We start from the raw sequence: 18087 nt of genomic DNA, 5'->3' as shown, positions 1-18087 counted from the left end.
CTGCCGGGTTCCTCCTTAAGCAGTGCGTTTTCTGTAACTAGCTTGGCAACGGTCCACAGGCACACACGCACCTGCCCACCCAGTAATGAGAACAGTCATTTCCACCACCCTGCCTCCAACATAGAGGGAGACGTCGGTTCTTCTTTACCCCTGAGTCCTTCTCTGTGAAGCCAGATTTTTTTTTTTACTGTGGTGTTCCCTGCCATGTTGAAAATTCTCCATTTGGTCCATGCTGGGATAGTAGTTAAACATTCTGAGCTATTCTGTTGAACATCAAGCTGGAGTTTCAAATCTCGGTTTGGACCTTGTCTGGTGAGGGCTGTAGACACACTTGGCTATTCCTCTCAGAGCTGAGTTGGAGTTTCAAAGGTAGGTACGACCCTGTTTTATTCGGGATTTAGACATACTTGCTTGTTCCGTTCAAAGTTGAGTTGGAGTTTTAAATCCAGTTAGGGCCTTGTCTTGTCGGAGATTTGGACATACTTGGCTACTTGATCGAACACCAACCTGGAGTTTCCAATCTACACAGGATCTTGAGTTGTTTGGTCAATAACAAGGTTATCAAAGTACATGTGCCCCAGGGAAATTGTCTTTACTGCGTAGCCAAGGAGTGAAATAAATCTGATAATGAATATATAGAAATACTGTTTGTGTATATCACATAGCTATATATTATATATGCATTAGCACATATAAGGGTGGCTATAGGGAAAGTCGCTCAGTCGTATCCGACTCTTTGCAACCCCATTGACTGTAACCTGCCAGGCTCCCGTGTCCATGGGATTCTCCAGGCCAGAATACTGGAGTGGGTAGCCGTTCCCTTCTCTTGGAGATCTTTCCAAACCATGGATCAAACTCAGGTCTCCCGCATTGCAGGTGGAGACCTGCAATGTCTGAGCCACCACTTATCTCATTAAGTGTACAGAAATCCTGTTTGTGTATATATATAGGATTTATATATACACACAGACACATATATGTGTATATACTCACATAACATTTCTCCATATGAGTTATGGGATTTATTTATACATGTTTACAAATATATTTTATTTATATAAAATATTTATAAATTTATTTATAATGTATAAATATTTATACATTTTTATATAGATATACACATATATTTGCAAATATATTTATTTCATTTATATAAAAATATACACTTTAATACTCCTTTATGTTGGTTTCCAAACTCGCTAGTGCTAATGTCTGTTGGGAGAGCTGATATTTGACAGGCTTTTGGTAGCCACTTCTGGATTTGTGGACTGACCAGTTTTTCAAAGGCTGAATAACCATCCCCTGGTTAGATACTTGAAATGCTTTTTAACTACTCCTAGGTGGTTACACTGGGGGAGGAAATGGCAACCCACTCCAGTATTCTTGCCTGGAAAACCCCATGACCGAGAAGTCTGGCGGGCTACAGTCCTTGGAGGTCACAAAGAGTCGGACACGACTGAAGTGACTTAGCACAGCAGAGTACATACACTTTAATTTCATTACTCTATGTAAATTTCATATATTTGCCTAGATTTACCTGTATATATCTCTCTACGTACATATATAGAAAGCTCATTGGCTAGATGTAGCAGAAAATAAACAAGAGTTACACATGCAGTGGGGTCCACCCACGTTCCCTGGAGCAGATTCTCTGCAGACAGTGAGATGAAACACTCCCCGACCTCTCAAGCAGCCCCCAGTATCACGGAATCTTCTCATTTTCTCTCTTGCCGAGTGACTTAATTGTGGGAAATAATGAGGTATCCTTGTGTTCCACCTGTGTGTACTTCTGTCATTAACCTTGAGCTCCTAGTTCTGAACTTAAAACGAAGATGCTAAATCTTCCTGTCGACCACCGGCAGTGGGGTAACGGTGGGGGTGGGTTAGGAGCGGAATTAGACCCCCATACTGCAGCCTCACCCAGCCCTGGTGAAGGGTTGAGGGGAGGTGCAGAGGGCTAGCAGATTTTGGGACCTTGTGGACCATAGCCCACCAGGCTTCTCTGTCCATGGGATTCTCCAGGCAAGAATACTGGAGTGGGTTGCCATTCAGAGGGCTAGCAGATTTTGGGACCTTGTGGACCATAGCCCACCAGGCTTCTCTGTCCATGCGATTCTCCAGGCAGGAATACTGGAGTGGATTTCCATTCAGAGGGTTAGATTTTGGGACCACGTGGACCATAACCCACCAGGCTCCTCTGTCCATGGGATTCTCCAGGCAAGAATACTGGAGTGGGTTGCCATTCAGAGGGCTAGCAGATTTTGGGACCTTGTGGACCATAGCCCACCAGGCTTCTCTGTCCATGGGATTCTCCAGGCAGGAATACTGGAGTAGATTTCCATTCAGAGGGTTAGATTTTGGGACCACGTGGACCATGACCCACCAGGCTCCTCTGTCCATGGGATTCTCCGGGCAAGAATACAGGAGTGGGTTGCCAGGCCCTCCTCCAGGGGATCTTCCCGACCCAGGGACAGAACCCACGTCTCCTGCGTTGCAGGCAGATTCTTTGCCCTCTGAGTCACCTAAGAAGCCCATCCTTCTTTTCCGAGTTTCCAAGTTTTCTCTGGTGGGAAGTGGTTTCTCAGTTTTAAGTTCCTAGGAAAGGATTTGAGTTTTTTTCCTGAGCAGCAAACGGTTGTGTGTGAAGGCCCGCCTCAAGCGCTCCCATTTTACGAGTCAGGTCTAAGGAAGACAGCAGGGGAACCAGGAAGGCCACAGCTTTCGCAGATAGAGGTGCTCGTCTGTCACCACGAGGATCTGTCTTCCACGGGAGATGATTTGAGTCAAGTCAGCAAATGTCAATGTTTTTACGTAGCCTTGTTTATTAGATCCCTGGGGCTGCTGCCACACATTCCCAAAAACTGTTTGCCTTCCAACAACTATAAGTATACCGTCGCACAGTTCTCAAGGCTTGACGTCCACGCCGAAGGTGGGGCTGGTTGACCTCCGTCCGAGACTTGTCGGAGGATGTTTCTGTGATGATTCTTAGCTCCTGGAGGTTTGCTGACACTGTTTGGTTCAGCCTGACCTAAAGCTACATCTCTCCAAGCTCTGGGCCTCTCATCACATGGGCCTCTCCCAGCATGTCTGTCTTCACGTGGCCAACTTCTTCTTTTTATTGAAATAAGGTGGATTTGCAATGTTGTGTTTATTTCTGCTGTACAACAAAATCATTCAATTACATACACGCATGGGTTTTCGTTCTATTTTTCCTTCTCTTGCTGTTTAGTTGCTCATCCATGTCCAATACTTTGCAAGTCTATGAATCGTAGCCCGCCAGGGTCCTCTGTCCCTGAGATTCTCCAGGCAAGAGCACTGGCGTGGGTACCCGTGCCCTCCTCATTTAGGACAAGTGTAGCTATTTTTTCAGTTGAGAGAAGTGCTGAACATTATCTTCTGTATGCTAAATCTCTTCAGTCATGTCTGACTCTTTTACGACCCCATGGACTGTAGTTCGCCAGGTTCCTCTGTCCATGGGATTCTCCAGGCAGGAATACTACTGGAGTGGGTGGCCGTTTCCTCCTCCAGGGGATCTTCCCAACCCAGGGATCAAACCCACATCTCCTGTATCAGCAGGCAGATTCTTTCCTGACGAGACAGCAGGGAAACCCTTCTTCTGGTTTATCACGGAATATTAACTATGGTTCCCTAAACTCTGCGTTATCCATCCTGTATGTAATGGTTTGTATCTGCTACCCCATCCTCTTCCCCACTTTCCCTCCCCTTTGGCAACCCCGTGTCTGTCCCTTTATGTCTGTGAGTCTGTTTCCTAGTTACATTCATTCGTGTCATATTTTAGATTCCACATATAACTGATATCACATGGCATTTATCTTTCTTTTTGTGACTTACTTCACTTCGTGCGATGACCTCCATGTAGGTCCATGCCCCACATTGCCACAGATGCCATTGTTTTATCCTTTTTTTATTATTATTATTATGGCCACCTTCTTTTAAGGCCACCAATCATATGGGTTTAGAAGTCCATCCCTGATCCAGTATGACCTCATCTTTTTTTTTTTTTAGTCAATTTTGGACATACCCCTTGGCTTGCAGAATCTTAGTTCTCTGACCAGGGATCGAACCTGGGGCCTCTGCAGTGGAAACACAGAGTCCTAACCAGTGGAAGTCCTGGTAGAACCTTGTTTTCCCTTGGCTGAGGGCCCATCTGCAATGACCCTGTTTGCAATAACATCACCCTGTGGGCACCTGGCGGTTGAGGCTTCAGCACGTCTTAATTTGATGGGGATGCACTTCTGTGCATAACCCCTTTTAAAGGCAGGACAAATGCCCAGTTATATCAGGGAACTCAGATACTGTTGGCAACTTTTGAAGCAAAGAGCATACACAAACATTCCATGCACTGTGGCCATGTCCATCCATGATGGCAACACCCTGCTACTAAGTCACTTCAGTCGTGTCCGACTCTGTGCGACCCCATGGACTGCAGCCTATCAGGCTCCTCCATCCATGGGATTTTCTAGGCAAGAGTACTGGAGTGGCTTGCCATTGCCTTCTCCGAAGGCAACACCCTAATCCATCGTAACTCCATAATATCTAAACACAACATCGTGACCTTTGTGAGAGCCACTCACTTTCTATTTGTCTTACATGTTTTGGAGAAAAAAAAAAAAAGTTTTTACATGACTTTGTTTAATGGAGAGCTAGGATCATTCCTCATCTATTTAACGGAGCCATTAAAGAAAACTGAAAAATCCAAATAAAGCCATTAAACTCTCATTAGCTGTTCTCGCCTGCCAAAGGCTCTGAGATGAATTCTCTCTCATGGTTATAAAAAAGAAAAAGAAAGAAAAAGGTAGAGGAAATTAATTAATGCCATGAGATGGTAGAGAAATACTTGCGCCAAATGGGTACTTTAACCAGAACCTGTGCTAGGATTGAAAACGTTGAGCGCTTGAAATGTTGAATGCTTTTTTATTTTTTTAAATGTAAGACTTTTTGTTGTTGTTTATTCACTTAGGGAAATTGCCTTACTTCTACATATTGAAAGTGTTTATCTGAGGGAATTTATTTTGTCTTCTGTATCTATTTTAACTATAATCAGTATATCAGGGAAAAGTGTTGTGTGGTTTTTGATGCTGTAAATTCCATTTTCTAAAATTACTGGGCCAGGTGTCTCATCTGAGAAACATCGTCTTGGAGATGCAGAGTTACTTGGGCTTGATCACTGCTCCAGTTTACTCTTGTGGCTGTTAGTGGCATGTGTTTATGATACTTTGGGATTTCATAAACTCACTAACGTCGGTGATGGAGAAGACCAAGAAATAGGGACCTGGCTTGGAGGAATAGCCCCATCTTCTGACCGGAGTCCAGAACTTCAGGTAGAGACATCACTTGCGGTAGCAAGGTGAGACTGATGCGTGGCCTTGGATGTTAGTCTGAAGGATCTGGAGTTTATTCAGGCAGGAGCTATTTTTGCTCCCGGGGTCCACATGGAACATGGCTGAGATCATCCTTGGAGATGTTAATGCAGTGACTTTTCACAGCTTGTTTGAAAGGCGATCAGAGTGACTCGAGTCATCTTCCAAGGAAGTTACTGAGACCTTCCTCTGACCTACAGTGCAAACGTGCAATTTCAGATGTAAGTCAGGGGAGGGCCACTATTCAGTGGTGTCTGGTTAACCAGAAAACGGGAGACTGAGCTGATGGCAGAAACGGTGACTGAGGTGTTTGCCAACGGATGGCACGGCTTCACGGTTGGTTGCTAGTTAATTCTCTAAAATGCTTCATTTAACTGCTTATGTAAAATAGGATAATGGCATAAGGGCCATGTGTTGAAGAGGCATTCTTTTCACTTGAGGGCTGAAAAGTGGTCCTGCAATGGAGAATTTAGCACCATTCCCCCAATTAGGGAGAAGCAAGGGATAAACCATCCCAGAGGCCCTGAGGGGCCTCACACCTTATCTGCTGGGAGCAGCCATGGGATAAACCAACTCTGATGTCCTGAGGGGTCTCACCTTATCTGCTGTCAGTCAGGGAGCAGCCATGGATGAACCATCCCTGACGTCCTGAGGGGTCTCACACCTTATTTGCTGGGAGCAGCCATGGATGAACCATCCCTGACGTCCTGAGGGGTCTCACACCTTATTTGCTGGGAGCAGCCATGGATGAACCATCCCAGAGGCCCTGAGGGGCCTCACACCTTATCTGCTGGGAGCAGCCATGGGATAAACCAACTCTGACATCCTGAGGGGTCTCACCTTATCTGCTGTCAGTCAGGGAGAAGCCATTGGTAAACCACCTCTGGTGACCTGAGGGGTCTCACACCTTATCTGCTGTCCCCCAGGGAGCAGCCATGGATGAACCATCCCTGATGTCCTGAGGGGTCTCACACCTTATCTCGAGGCAGTGACTCTCAAAACATGATTGAATACACTTGACTACCATTCACTGCTCCCTGTGGGCACAGAGAGAGCATGTGGTTCTAAGAATATCATGTCGTGTATCCATCTCAACATGTTACTGAGAAGAAAGGATTGTGCTGAATTGGAGCACGCTTAGATTTGATTACTGGGTGGAACTGTGGATCTGCTGAACCTTGTTACCAGCATCCCGTGTTCCTGGTCGTTCATCCCCCTGCCGAGATGAAGTGAACGCTTTGGCTGCTTTGCATTGGACCACAGCTGACAGCTCTGGCCTCACTTGCAGGCTTAAACCGACACACTTGTGGTATGGCACAGGCTCTTTGTTAAGCACCGAAAACCAATGTGGGGATGGTGAGTGTAGCAGGCATGGAAGGCAGGGTAGGAGGGAAGGGAGAAGGAAGCAGGGAAGGATGGAGGGAGAGACAAGATGGAAGGACGGAAGAGGATGCTCTTGTTGCTAGGAGACCATTTTGATCATCCAGGTGAGAAGATTCAAGTGAAACAGTGCTGGGGAAAAAAAAATAACAGTGACGCCAGAACACTTAAGTATTAAGCTAGAATTTAAGTATTAAACTAGAGCTTAATTTAAGTATTAAGCTCCTTGGAGAGCTGCATGATCCATGAGAAGTGCTGTCAAGGAAAGGTTGAAGCTAACCCCGAGGTTTACGAACAGTCACACAGATTGCAGCTCTTTGTCAGAGATTCCCACCTCTTTTGACAGGATGGTGTTGGTCCTGACCGGTCACTAGAAATTCGTTGTTTGTCCATCAATGACCAACGCAGTTTAGAGTTGGGAAGGCACTTGGACAACAAGCCAATCTATATGATGTGAGAAAGGCAAGCGTATCGTCCAGTATGTCTGAGTATACTGGTATCGGTCGAGTGAGTAGAATGCCATGCTTTGCATTGGCTTTCAGATGCCACCTCTACTCTTGACTTTGCTCATATCCTGTGATCAATTTCTGCGTCCGCTTTTGCGCAATCTTTGCAAAGCTTGAGAAGCAGAGAAGGCAGCTTTGAAACAGCTGCAGCCCAAGTCCGGTGTTAAAAGTGACCTTTGCTGTTCCGAGGCATTTTAAGCTCAGTGAGTGAACATCACTCCCTGCGGTACGGGGTGGACTAAACACATGATTCTTGGTGTAGGGGTAATTTTCTTCTCAGACGTCTAAGGAAAAGTAGTCAAGCATGACCTTGTTTTAGGGGTGAGGCAAACCTCATACCAATCTCCAGAGGAGCCTGTCAGAGGGGTCATTGGTGTTTGTAAAGAAATCATGTTACCCGTCTCTCCCAAATAGAATGAGCCACAAGACCCCAAATAAGCATTTAACCGTCAGCTGCCAAGGTGATGCTGCAAGCGGAATATGACGGGTGAAAACGGACCTTTACAAAGAAGATGAGTTTGTTTCATTCTCTCCTTAATCATGTTAATCTTTAGGTTTTTTTGCCTGTGGGAATTAAACGACACGGTGTGCTGAAGGAAAGTCTAAAAAACAAGGCCCTGGTACCCCATGTAGAGATCTTACTTTCTTTGGAGTGTTTGAGACGGGAAAGTGATGAGCCTCCTTCCATAAGCATCCCGAGTTTATCTCCGTTTAAGGCTTCTGATGGTGCATCACCAAGAACTTTAACAGATTGTTATGGGCTAAAGCGTACTTATCTGGATTTTCAAAATCCTTTATTCTGTGAGAACAAAATAAACATGTTTTCCTCACCTTTCAAATGTACACCAAATGCAAATATATAACCAAAAGCTAACATGAACACTCTTTCCTAGATGCCGTCCCTTTGATAAAAGGTTAGTAGAGCCAGAAGGCCTGATTCTGTGAAATCAGATCAATTCAAAAAGAGTAGGAATCCTCTCTCTCTTTCATTGCTTTTAGAGCAGTAAAAATCACTTTTTACTCACAGCCTCTGAGTTTTATTTTATAAAAATATCTCCATGGCAGGTCCAATTAAACAGGAATTTTCCGACACTTTATTTCAGAAGACTCAAGTAAGAAAATGCGAGGTGCTATATCGCATCCAACATTTTTTTTAAGACATGTAAAAATAAAAGCACAAAGGCAGATTATCTTAGAATAAATGAATGGTTATACAGGAACACATGGATAAGAAGGCTTATAGTAGATTTTTTATATTTTTTCATGTCACTAATAGGAGCACAGCAGTTGCAATTTATTTGTCTTGCACGCCACATTTGTAATCATATGTGTAGGTCATATATGTATCTATCCATCTATAAGTGTGAATATATAGTATGCAGCAAGTACTATAATATACAGTTTGGGCAAAGGGAAAATGTCAGTCACTCAGTTGTGTCCGACTCTTTGCAGCCCCACGGACTGTAGCTCCCCAGGCTCCTCCGTCCATGGGATTCTCCAGGCAAGAATACTGGAGTGGGTTGCCATGCCCTCCTCCAGGGGATCTTCCCCACTCAGGGATTAAGCCTGTGTCTCCTCTGTCTCCTGCACGGCAGGTGGATTCTTTACAGTCTGAGCCGCCAGGGAAGCTCGGTATACTATACAATATACACAGTGATAAACTGTATGCATCATATACCGTGTGATCCAGCATGTATTATATGCAGTATACAGAGAACCATATCAGTTATGATACATAGTGTCCTTTTGAACAGTGTATACACTATGTTGTTCTTTGGTTGCTGAGTCACGTTTGACTCTTTGCAACCCCATGGACTGTAGCACACCGGGCTTCCCTGTCCTTCACTATCTTCCCGAGCTTGCTCAGATTCCCGTCCACTGAGTCAGAGATGCTATATAACTGTCTCTAATGATAAACATTGAAAAGTGGCATCCATACTGTGGCATACAGTGGATGTGAAAGTGAGATGCAAGTGTTAGTCGCTCAGTCGTGTCCGACTCTTTGCGACCCCATGGACTGCAGCCCGCCAGCTTCCTCTGTCCATGAGATTTCCCAGGCAAGAGCACTTGAGTGAGTCGCCATTCCCTTCTCCAGGGCCTCTTCCCGATCTAGGGGTTGAAGCTGGGCCTCCCTCATTGCAGGCAGATGCTTTAACATCTGAGCCAGCAGGGAAGCCCACATGTCCTGTTTCAGTTCAGTTCAGTTCAGTTCAGTCGCTCAGTCGTGTCCGACTCTCCGCGACCCCATGAATCACAGCACGCCAGGCCTCCCTGTCCATCACCAACTCCCGGAGTACACTCAAACTCATGTCCACAGAGTCGGTGATGCCATCCAGCCATCTCATTCTCCGTCGTCCCCTTCTCCTCCCGCCCCCAACCTTTCCCAGCATCAGAGTCTTTTCCAGTGAGTCAACTCGTCTCATGAGGTGGCCAAAGTATTGGAGTTTCAGCTTTAGCATCAGTCCCTCCAATGAACATCCAGGATTGATCTCCCTTAGAATGGACTGGTTGGATCTCCTTGCAGTATAAGGGACTCTCAAGAGTCTTCTCCAACACCACAGTTCAAAAGCATCGATTCTTCGGCGATCAGCTTTCTTCATAGTCCAACTCTCACATCCATACATGACCACGGGAAAAACCATTGCCTTGACTAGACGGACCTTGGTCGGCAAAGTAATGTCTCTGCTTTTTAATATACTATCAAGGTTGGTCATAACTTTCCTTCCAAGGAGCAAGCGTCTTTTAATTTCATGACTGCAATCAGCATCTGCAGTGATTTTGGAGCCCAAAAAAACAAAGTCTGACACTGTTTCCACTGTTTTTCCATCTATTTCCCATGAAGTGATGGGACCAGATGCCATGATCTTTGTTTTCTGAATGTCCTGTTTAATATATTGTAAATACTGTGGTACACAGTATACTTTCATATAGTAATCGTATGTAATATACACAGTGCAGAGTATACTGTGTATACTACGGTACAAAATACACTTTATATTTTATATAATTATATAAATAAAATTTTTATCTAAGTAATATAAATATATGCTTATACTGTATACAAAGTATACCATATCACAAATATATACTGCTGTATACAGTATACTTTGACACAGCATCAACTCTATGAAGTATATAGTGTACCATATATGCTAATACACAGGATACTTTTATGCAGTAAATGATAAATCAAGTCTATCGTATGAGATCTGTGGGCTTCCCAGGTGATGCGGTGTTAAAGAACCCGCCTGCCAGTGCAGGATATAGAAGAAATGTGGTTTTGCTCCCTGGGTCAGGAAGAGCCTCTGGAGGAGGAAATGGCAACCTACTCCAGGATTCTTGTCTGAAAAAATTTCCATGGAAAGGGAAGGCTGGTGAGCTACAGTCCACGGGATTGCAAAGGGTTGGACACGGCTGAGCGACTAAGCACATAAGATTTATGCTCTGGATACTTACTGTTTGGAGAAGGCAATGGCACCCCACTGCAGTACTCTTGCCATGGAAAATCCCATGGATGGAGGAGCCTAGTGGGCTGCAGTCCATGGGGTTGTTGAGAGTGGGACTTGACTGAGCGACTTCAGTTTCACTTTTCACTTTCATGCATTGGAGAAGGAAATGGAAACCCACTCCAGTGTTCTTGCCTGGACAATCCCAGGGACAGGGGAGCCTGGTGGGCTGCCGTCTATGGGGTTGCACAGAGTCGGATACGACTGAAGCAACTTAGCAGCAGCAGCCGCAACAGCATATACTGTTTATGATTTATAGTCTTCTCTGCCTGCCAATTGGTAGGTATTCTGATTTATCAACGAGCTCTTTCTATACACCAGGAATATGACGGCTTCCTCAATTAATGCCAATCCCAATATTCGTATGCACTTTATAGATCAGGCTAAGAGAGGTTTAAGAATTTGCTCGAGATCTCCCAACTTGTAAAGTGCGAGAGAGGCAGAGCTTAATGTATGTTCGTGATGTTGACTGCCTCAGACTGAGGACTAAAGCCCTTCCTGTAGCAATACTGCCTCTGTGGGTCAAGGGTATCACTTGAAGCCTGCACGCCACCTGGGAATGTCTGCAGACGTTGAGTCTTGCAGTGGAACCTTCTGGGACCCCAGCCTTCTGGCACATAAGCAAAGAGATGGTGGCTTTATAACTGTGTTGCCAAGAAGGCATTGCTTGGAAGGTAAAGGTGAGGGCACCCCCAGTAGTAGGCCAGGGCAAGCCAGGTCTGCACGCCACTTCTGGGAGTTCACTGATGTCCACGAGGTAACCTTTTATCATGCACGATCTTAGATGTTCCAAACCAGCTGGGAGTTGGTGATGGACAGGGAGGCCTGGCGTGCTGTGATTCATGGGGTCGCGGAGAGTCGGACACGACTGAGCGACTGAACTGAACTGAACTGAACTGAACTTACCAAGCCTAAAAAAAAATAATTGGAAGAAATTAGAGTATATCTTTGAGGAGATTCTCTGTTACCTTAAAAAAAGTTGGGTGGCAACTATGTTTCAGATATCGTGTTTTGTGGAGAATCTTTCAACACTGATGATTGTCCTTCTGCCTGTGTACATCACAGGGGATGTCAGGTTCATAGCTGCCGAGGACATTTGAAATCTATAACAACCCTCAATTTACTGCATCTTGCTGTATTTCTCCTAAAATCCTTGACTTTAGTGTGTCTAAAAGCACTGTCTTGCCAAACTTATGACTTCAATGGAATGCTATTTGATCTTCATGTGACTCAGTCTTCAAAAGCTTTTCAAGTTATATACATATTTCTAATGGAGCACAAACAGTGGATGCATATTTCTATTTATTAACATTTTGTAATGACAGAAGCCAGATTTTTTTTTGCATTTTTAACATATTTTAATTGTTATAACTGCAATATATATCCATCTTCCTAAGAAGCAGTTCTTGAGGAAGAAAGAGAATGTACACATTTTGGACAACAATCTCTAAATCAGGATTTCTCGACTTTAGTACTGTTGACATCTGGGATGAAAAATTTCTTTGCTGTTGGGTGGGGGAGCTTTCTTGTGCCCTGGAGAATATTTGACAGTCACTGTGGCATCTACCTTCATTCATGGCACCATCCTTCATGTATATCAACCAAAAACATCTCCACGTATTGCCAGATGCCCACCCCCCAACCCCCGGCTTGTGGGGGCTGATCACTCTCTGGTTGAGGTTAGTGACTCCTAAAGTAGTTCAGCCTGAAATGCTGAAAAATTTCCAACAAAAGTAGTTTAAGTTTGAAATGCTGAAACATATCCAAGACACGTGTTTGTTTTCCTCCTGAAAAATCTCCAAGTTTGGAAGACAACTGGATGCGTTAAAAATACAGAAATGTTACAGAAACAGTATCGTAGTTTCATTGGGAGTTATTTTACAGGTTAAGGTAAGAGGGCATCCTTTCATAGACAAGGCAGAACAATAGGCACATGTGGATTAAACCACAGCGTATAGTCATTGCCACTTCGGTACTTTGCGCGTATCCATAAATACGTCAGATGATCTGACCGTCGTTTCGTTTCGCTCGATTAAAATTGACTTGTGACGTGACACAAGAGTGTGACCTTTTCTTTTTCCCTCTCTTTTCTCTCTCCTTTCTGTCCTCAGCGACCCCAATCAGCCTGTTCCCCAGGACACCAAGTTCATTCACACAAAACCCAACCGCTTCGAGGAAGTGGCCTGGTCCAAGTATAACCCCAAAGACCAGCTGTATCTGCACATCGGCTTGAAGCCCCGCGTGAGGGATCACTACCGTGCCACCAAGGTGGCCTTCTGGCTGGAACTGGTTCCACATCTGCACAACCTTAACGAGATATTCCAGTACGTGTCCACGACCACCAAGGTGCCCCCTCCGGACATGACCTCCTTCCCCTACGGGACCCGGCGGTCGCCCTCCAAGATCTGGCCCACGACCAAGCGCCCGGCCATCACCCCGGCCAACAGCAACCCCAAGCACGCCAAGGACCCTCACAAGACGGGGCCCGAGGACACCACGGTCCTCATCGAGACCAAACGGGATTACTCCACCGAGCTGAGCGTCACCATCGCCGTGGGGGCGTCGCTGCTGTTCCTGAACATCCTGGCCTTCGCCGCCCTCTACTACAAGAAGGACAAGCGGCGCCACGAGACCCACCGGCGCCCCAGCCCGCAGAGGAACGCCACCAACGACATCGCGCACATCCAGAACGAGGAGATCATGTCCCTGCAGATGAAGCAGCTGGAGCACGACCACGAGTGCGAGTCGCTGCAGGCCCACGACACGCTGAGGCTCACCTGCCCGCCGGACTACACGCTCACGCTGCGCAGATCTCCCGACGACATCCCGCTCATGACCCCCAACACCATTACTATGATCCCCAACACGCTCACAGGCATGCAGCCGCTGCACACGTTCAACACTTTCAGCGGAGGCCAGAACAGTACAAACATACCGCACGGACACTCCACCACCAGAGTATAGCTCTGCAGCCCTCCCCTTCCCCGCCCCATCCCGCCAGCCCCCTGCAACTGGAAGATGGACAAAGACGCACCATCTCCAAAGGAGCAATGTGTTGCATCCCCCTGGCTTAAGACACACACACACACACACAAACCCAAAAGGGCAACCATAGTGTCTTTGCAGACCTCCCATGCTGGCATTTCCCGGTACCACGAGACCAACTTTCGACCCTACGAAATGTGAAATGGATCCATTCGCTGTTCTAGTTCTGCTTTGAAGACCCACCCGCCATCCAAGCTGATTCTAGCGCTGACCAGGACGTCGACGTTTCAAGGACCTGGGTGTTTCCAACCGTGACCAGTAGAAGCTGACACCCTTCTGGAACTCAGCCAGGGACACCAATTTTTTTTTTTTTTTAATAACAATTGAAAAAAAAAAAAAGTTCTTTATGTGCCACACGACAGATGGCTCTCCTTAAGTGAAAAGCAAACAAAAAGTCTATGGGCTTTTACCCAGCATACGGAGCAGTAATTCAGAAAAGAAGGAAAAGTAGAATTTTATTATTAAAATAAACGAACGGACTATGCAGTTACATACCTAGAGTTCTGTGCAAAGAGATGTTTTGCCAGCCTGAACTATATTTAAGAAACTTTGTAAAAAAAAAAAAAAAAGAATAATGTATATAGCTGTGAGTTTAAACAAACACACACGGAGAGAAAAAGAAAACAAAACAAAACAAAAAAACAAGCAAAAAAAAAAAAGCGCTTTTATTGGTGTTTTCAGTTTGAAAGAGCTTTTAGCAAGGTTGTGCTTTTCATCGTGGTCTGTATGTATATAAATCGGTATATACATTAGTCATATCACCTCTGTTCCCTCCAAGACACAGGGGGGCTTCTTCTTCTTAAATCCTTGTGGCCAACAGACATGGGGTTTTCTAAGGCATTTCATTTACAGGAGGATATGGTTGTCACACGGCGGACTCTGACCGTCCCTGTGACCGGGCTTTCTCCCCGTTTTTTAATTTTTTTTGCTTTTGGGCTGGAAAGTGCATGCGATGGCATTCTTCGGAGACTGTTGGTTTTTATTTTTTTAAGCAAACTATTACTTTTGTGTTGTTAAAGGCTTCATGAAGTTGCAAGCCTGCCCCCCGCCCAACAAGAAGGATCCCCAGCGTGGAGTCTATTTAAAAGCTTGTTGAATTAGAAACACATGCAGAGAAATCGCAGGGCCTAGGAGGGGAGGATGTGGGGAACAGAATACAAGTCTCCTTCTGTAGTTGTGGCTCTTTGAATGTGTTAAGGAAGAGTCGCTTCCCACACCCTGGGTCCTGCCAAAAGGGAGAAAGAAAGCTTGTATTTGGTGGGCCTGAGGTCTGCTGAGTCAATACAGCTCTGTGTTCCCCAGCAGCTGCAGAAATACCTGTTCAGCTTAGCTAATCAGATCGAAGGAGGGGGCATGCGTCTTTCCTTTCTGGTAAAAGCAGTCAAGTCCCTTTTTGATCAGGAAGCGAGGTTTTTGTTGTTGTTGGCTTTTTATTTTTCGATCATTTATTGGGTAAAACATACGCTTGTCTGAAGCGACTCTTTTTTGTGCATTTTGTGTATTCGTCACTGATCCGTGACTCTCACAGAGGAAACCAAGGAAGGGACAAGTGCTCTGTGCGGTTCTCCAGGAAGTTAGAGAATGGCTTGACTGTCAAGATAACACAGAAATATTCAGCCATTCTTCACTGGTGAGGTGGGGATGAGAATCTTGGCGCCTCTGACACCAAGTCATTTTCTCATCGTCCTTTTAGCTTTCCTTCAGGGATATCATGCAGGTGTCGTCAAGGAAAACAGTAGTAACCACGGTAACTTGACATTTTGGCTTTTCGAAAACCTATTGCCGCGCCAGGAAATAGTAGCCAAAGATGATGTCTTGGGGCGTGGTTAGCAGAGCAACTCAGCTAAGGTGTGCAGTCTCAAGAAAGAAAGTCCAAATTCCTTGTCCCTTGGTACAACCCTTGTTTACTGGAACCCCTAGACTAAAACTGTAGCAGTACTTTTTCAGAGTCTTTGAAAATGACCGCCCCCCCTCCACCCGCTGACCCCCGGAAAAACAGAGTTCTTAGGAAGTCAGTGCAGACCAGTCTCCCAGTAAATTCTGCTGTTCATCTTGGTTCAGATTTTAAGAGTGAGTCTGTGTATAGACGTACATGAAATGTAATCCCAACTTTGCACGGTGAAGTTCACAATCCCGCAGCTAAGAGGTGTCATGGGTGAGGTTTTTGTTCATCCTGTTTTAAAGCTCCTGTCAGACCATTTCTGCAAGCTATGTATTTATTACCCCAGCTAAGCGACGACGAATAGGCTGTCCAGGATATATGACAGAGGAAGTGGCACTCGACAGCCGTGTGGGACCGGTATGTTTGTAATGTGAATTCCAGTATTTGTTTAGTATTTCCAATCGTCTTCTGCTAGCAATATGCACAGTAATGTATCAGGCTTGTGACATTTGGATAAGGAAAAAAAAAAAAGAGTTCTTGTTAAGTGAATAACTTTAGCTTTTACAAAGGGTTATGATCAAAAGCAATTTAATACACCTTAAATGATATCTTATTTCTACATGGAAAGAAGTTATAGAATCTTCATAGAGTTCTATGAGAATAAAATATACTTGCTATCTATAAAAAAGAGAAAAATGAGAAAAAAAAATAAGTTAAAAAAAAAAAACTTTCCTAGGCTTTTATTCTTGAACTTCACTGGCACGCAGGGTTTAATGGTTTCTCGGATTATTATTTTGCGATTTTGTTTTTGATTTTGCCTTAAGTAATGATAGAAGATATATATGGCTGGACACATATGTATAAACTTTTCAGCAGCATTTTTAATAATAAAATATCACAGTATTTTCTAATGCTTTGTGCAAATAATTACGCGTCCATTCTTTTTTTGGAGGTGGCCTGTCGTATTTCTTTTCCCAGCTTCGGACGTCTTTCTCGCCTTCAGAGCTAAGTGATACATTTGATGTATATGATCCATGGTTTGTCCTGGGGAACAGGTTTTGTGTCCCCAACAGGGGACGAGAAATGTCTCGTGGCCTGACGCTGAACACAGGTGTTCCGAATGGTGAAATTGGTAACAAGAGGGTATTTCCTGAAATGAAACACTTGAGTTTGTTACTTTGACCTCAGCTTCTTGTGTTGCTGGGTTCTGTGTTTGCTGTCATGTCTTAAAACTTTCCAACAAAGAGCCTCCTTTGGGTATATGTCCGACAGCAAGTAGTTTATTTGAATACAACTCAAGACGTGAAACTATCAGAGAAAGTTTGTCCAGGCTTCCCATGCGGTGGGGCTTCCCAGGTGGCTCAGATGGTAAAGAATCTGCCTGTATTTCAGAAGACCTGAGTTCGATCCCTGGGTCAGGAAGATCCTCTGGAGAAGGGAACGGCAACCCATTCCAATATTCCTGCACAAAGAGTCGGACATGATTGAATGACTGCCACACTTTGCCTTGCACCTGGCCAATGTCCATCTTACCAATTTATTGACGGGAGACATACTAACACATCTTTTGTTACCCGAAAGCGATTGACCAGAGACATTTCAGTATTCATTTACATAACAAATCGCCAGCCACAGGCATTAGCTTCTGTACAAACCACCCCCGGTCCATGATGTGTTTACAACCTCAAGAGGCCTAAGGCGACAGTCACCTGGAGTATTTCTGTTTTAAAACCAGAGGTGTTGAGAATCAGGAAGGTTAAGCGCAGAGGCGGCAGCAGAACTTTAGAGTCAAAGGAAGATGGTGTGTTCGTAGCCCAGGCTCTTCACCAGGAAGGAACGCAGCTTGGACTTCTAACTCAGGTTCATGGGTGTGATGGAAGGCAGCAAAGACTGTGAATGCTGTATTCAAACTCTGAAGTTTGTTCACATGTTGGACTCAGGCTATTTGCCAAATGAGAGGTACACAGGACTGATATAACATATGTGCGTGCTAAGTCATGTCTGATTCTTTGTGACCCCATGGACCGTAGCCCGCCCGATTCCTCTGTCCGTGGGATTCTCCAGGCAAGAATACTGAAGTGGGTTGCCATGCCCTCCTTCAGGGGATCTTCTCAGACCCAGGGACTGAAATGAACCCAGATCACCTGCATGGCAGGCAGATTCTTTACCATCTGAGCCACCAGGGAAACCCTAAAGAAAAGAAGAAAAATCCTAAAAAAAAAAGAAAGAAAAAGATCACTACCATGTCTCTGTACCTTGAGAAAACGGATAGCTTTACACTTTAAAGTGCTTTTCATGTATTCATAACCCTGACCCTGATACACAGACTGTGGGTACCGTCTGTGTATGTATCAGATTTTGGAGAACGTCGGTTGATCTGAAAACAC

General features: G+C 45.0%; 1 protein-coding gene across 3 annotated transcripts in view; it reads left to right on the top strand.

Annotated features, from left to right (window-relative positions):
- Nucleotides 1–13737, top strand: part of LOC148773208 (neuroligin-4, X-linked) — a 306595-nt gene extending 292858 nt beyond the window's left edge. For all 3 annotated transcript variants that reach the window (XM_088833548.1, XM_088833547.1, XM_088833549.1), the window contains one exon: nucleotides 12885–13737. In XM_088833548.1, coding sequence (XP_088689674.1) covers nucleotides 12885–13737 — 853 coding nt within the window. The remainder of the gene's footprint in view (nucleotides 1–12884) is intronic.
- Nucleotides 13738–18087: the final 4350 nt, after the last annotated feature.

The sequence above is a fragment of the Moschus berezovskii genome, chromosome X, assembly GCF_049115385.1.
Source record: "Moschus berezovskii isolate FMDL1 chromosome X, NW_MosBer_1.0, whole genome shotgun sequence".
Lineage (NCBI taxonomy): Eukaryota > Metazoa > Chordata > Mammalia > Artiodactyla > Moschidae > Moschus > Moschus berezovskii.
This window is presented reverse-complemented; position numbering and strand designations above follow the sequence as displayed.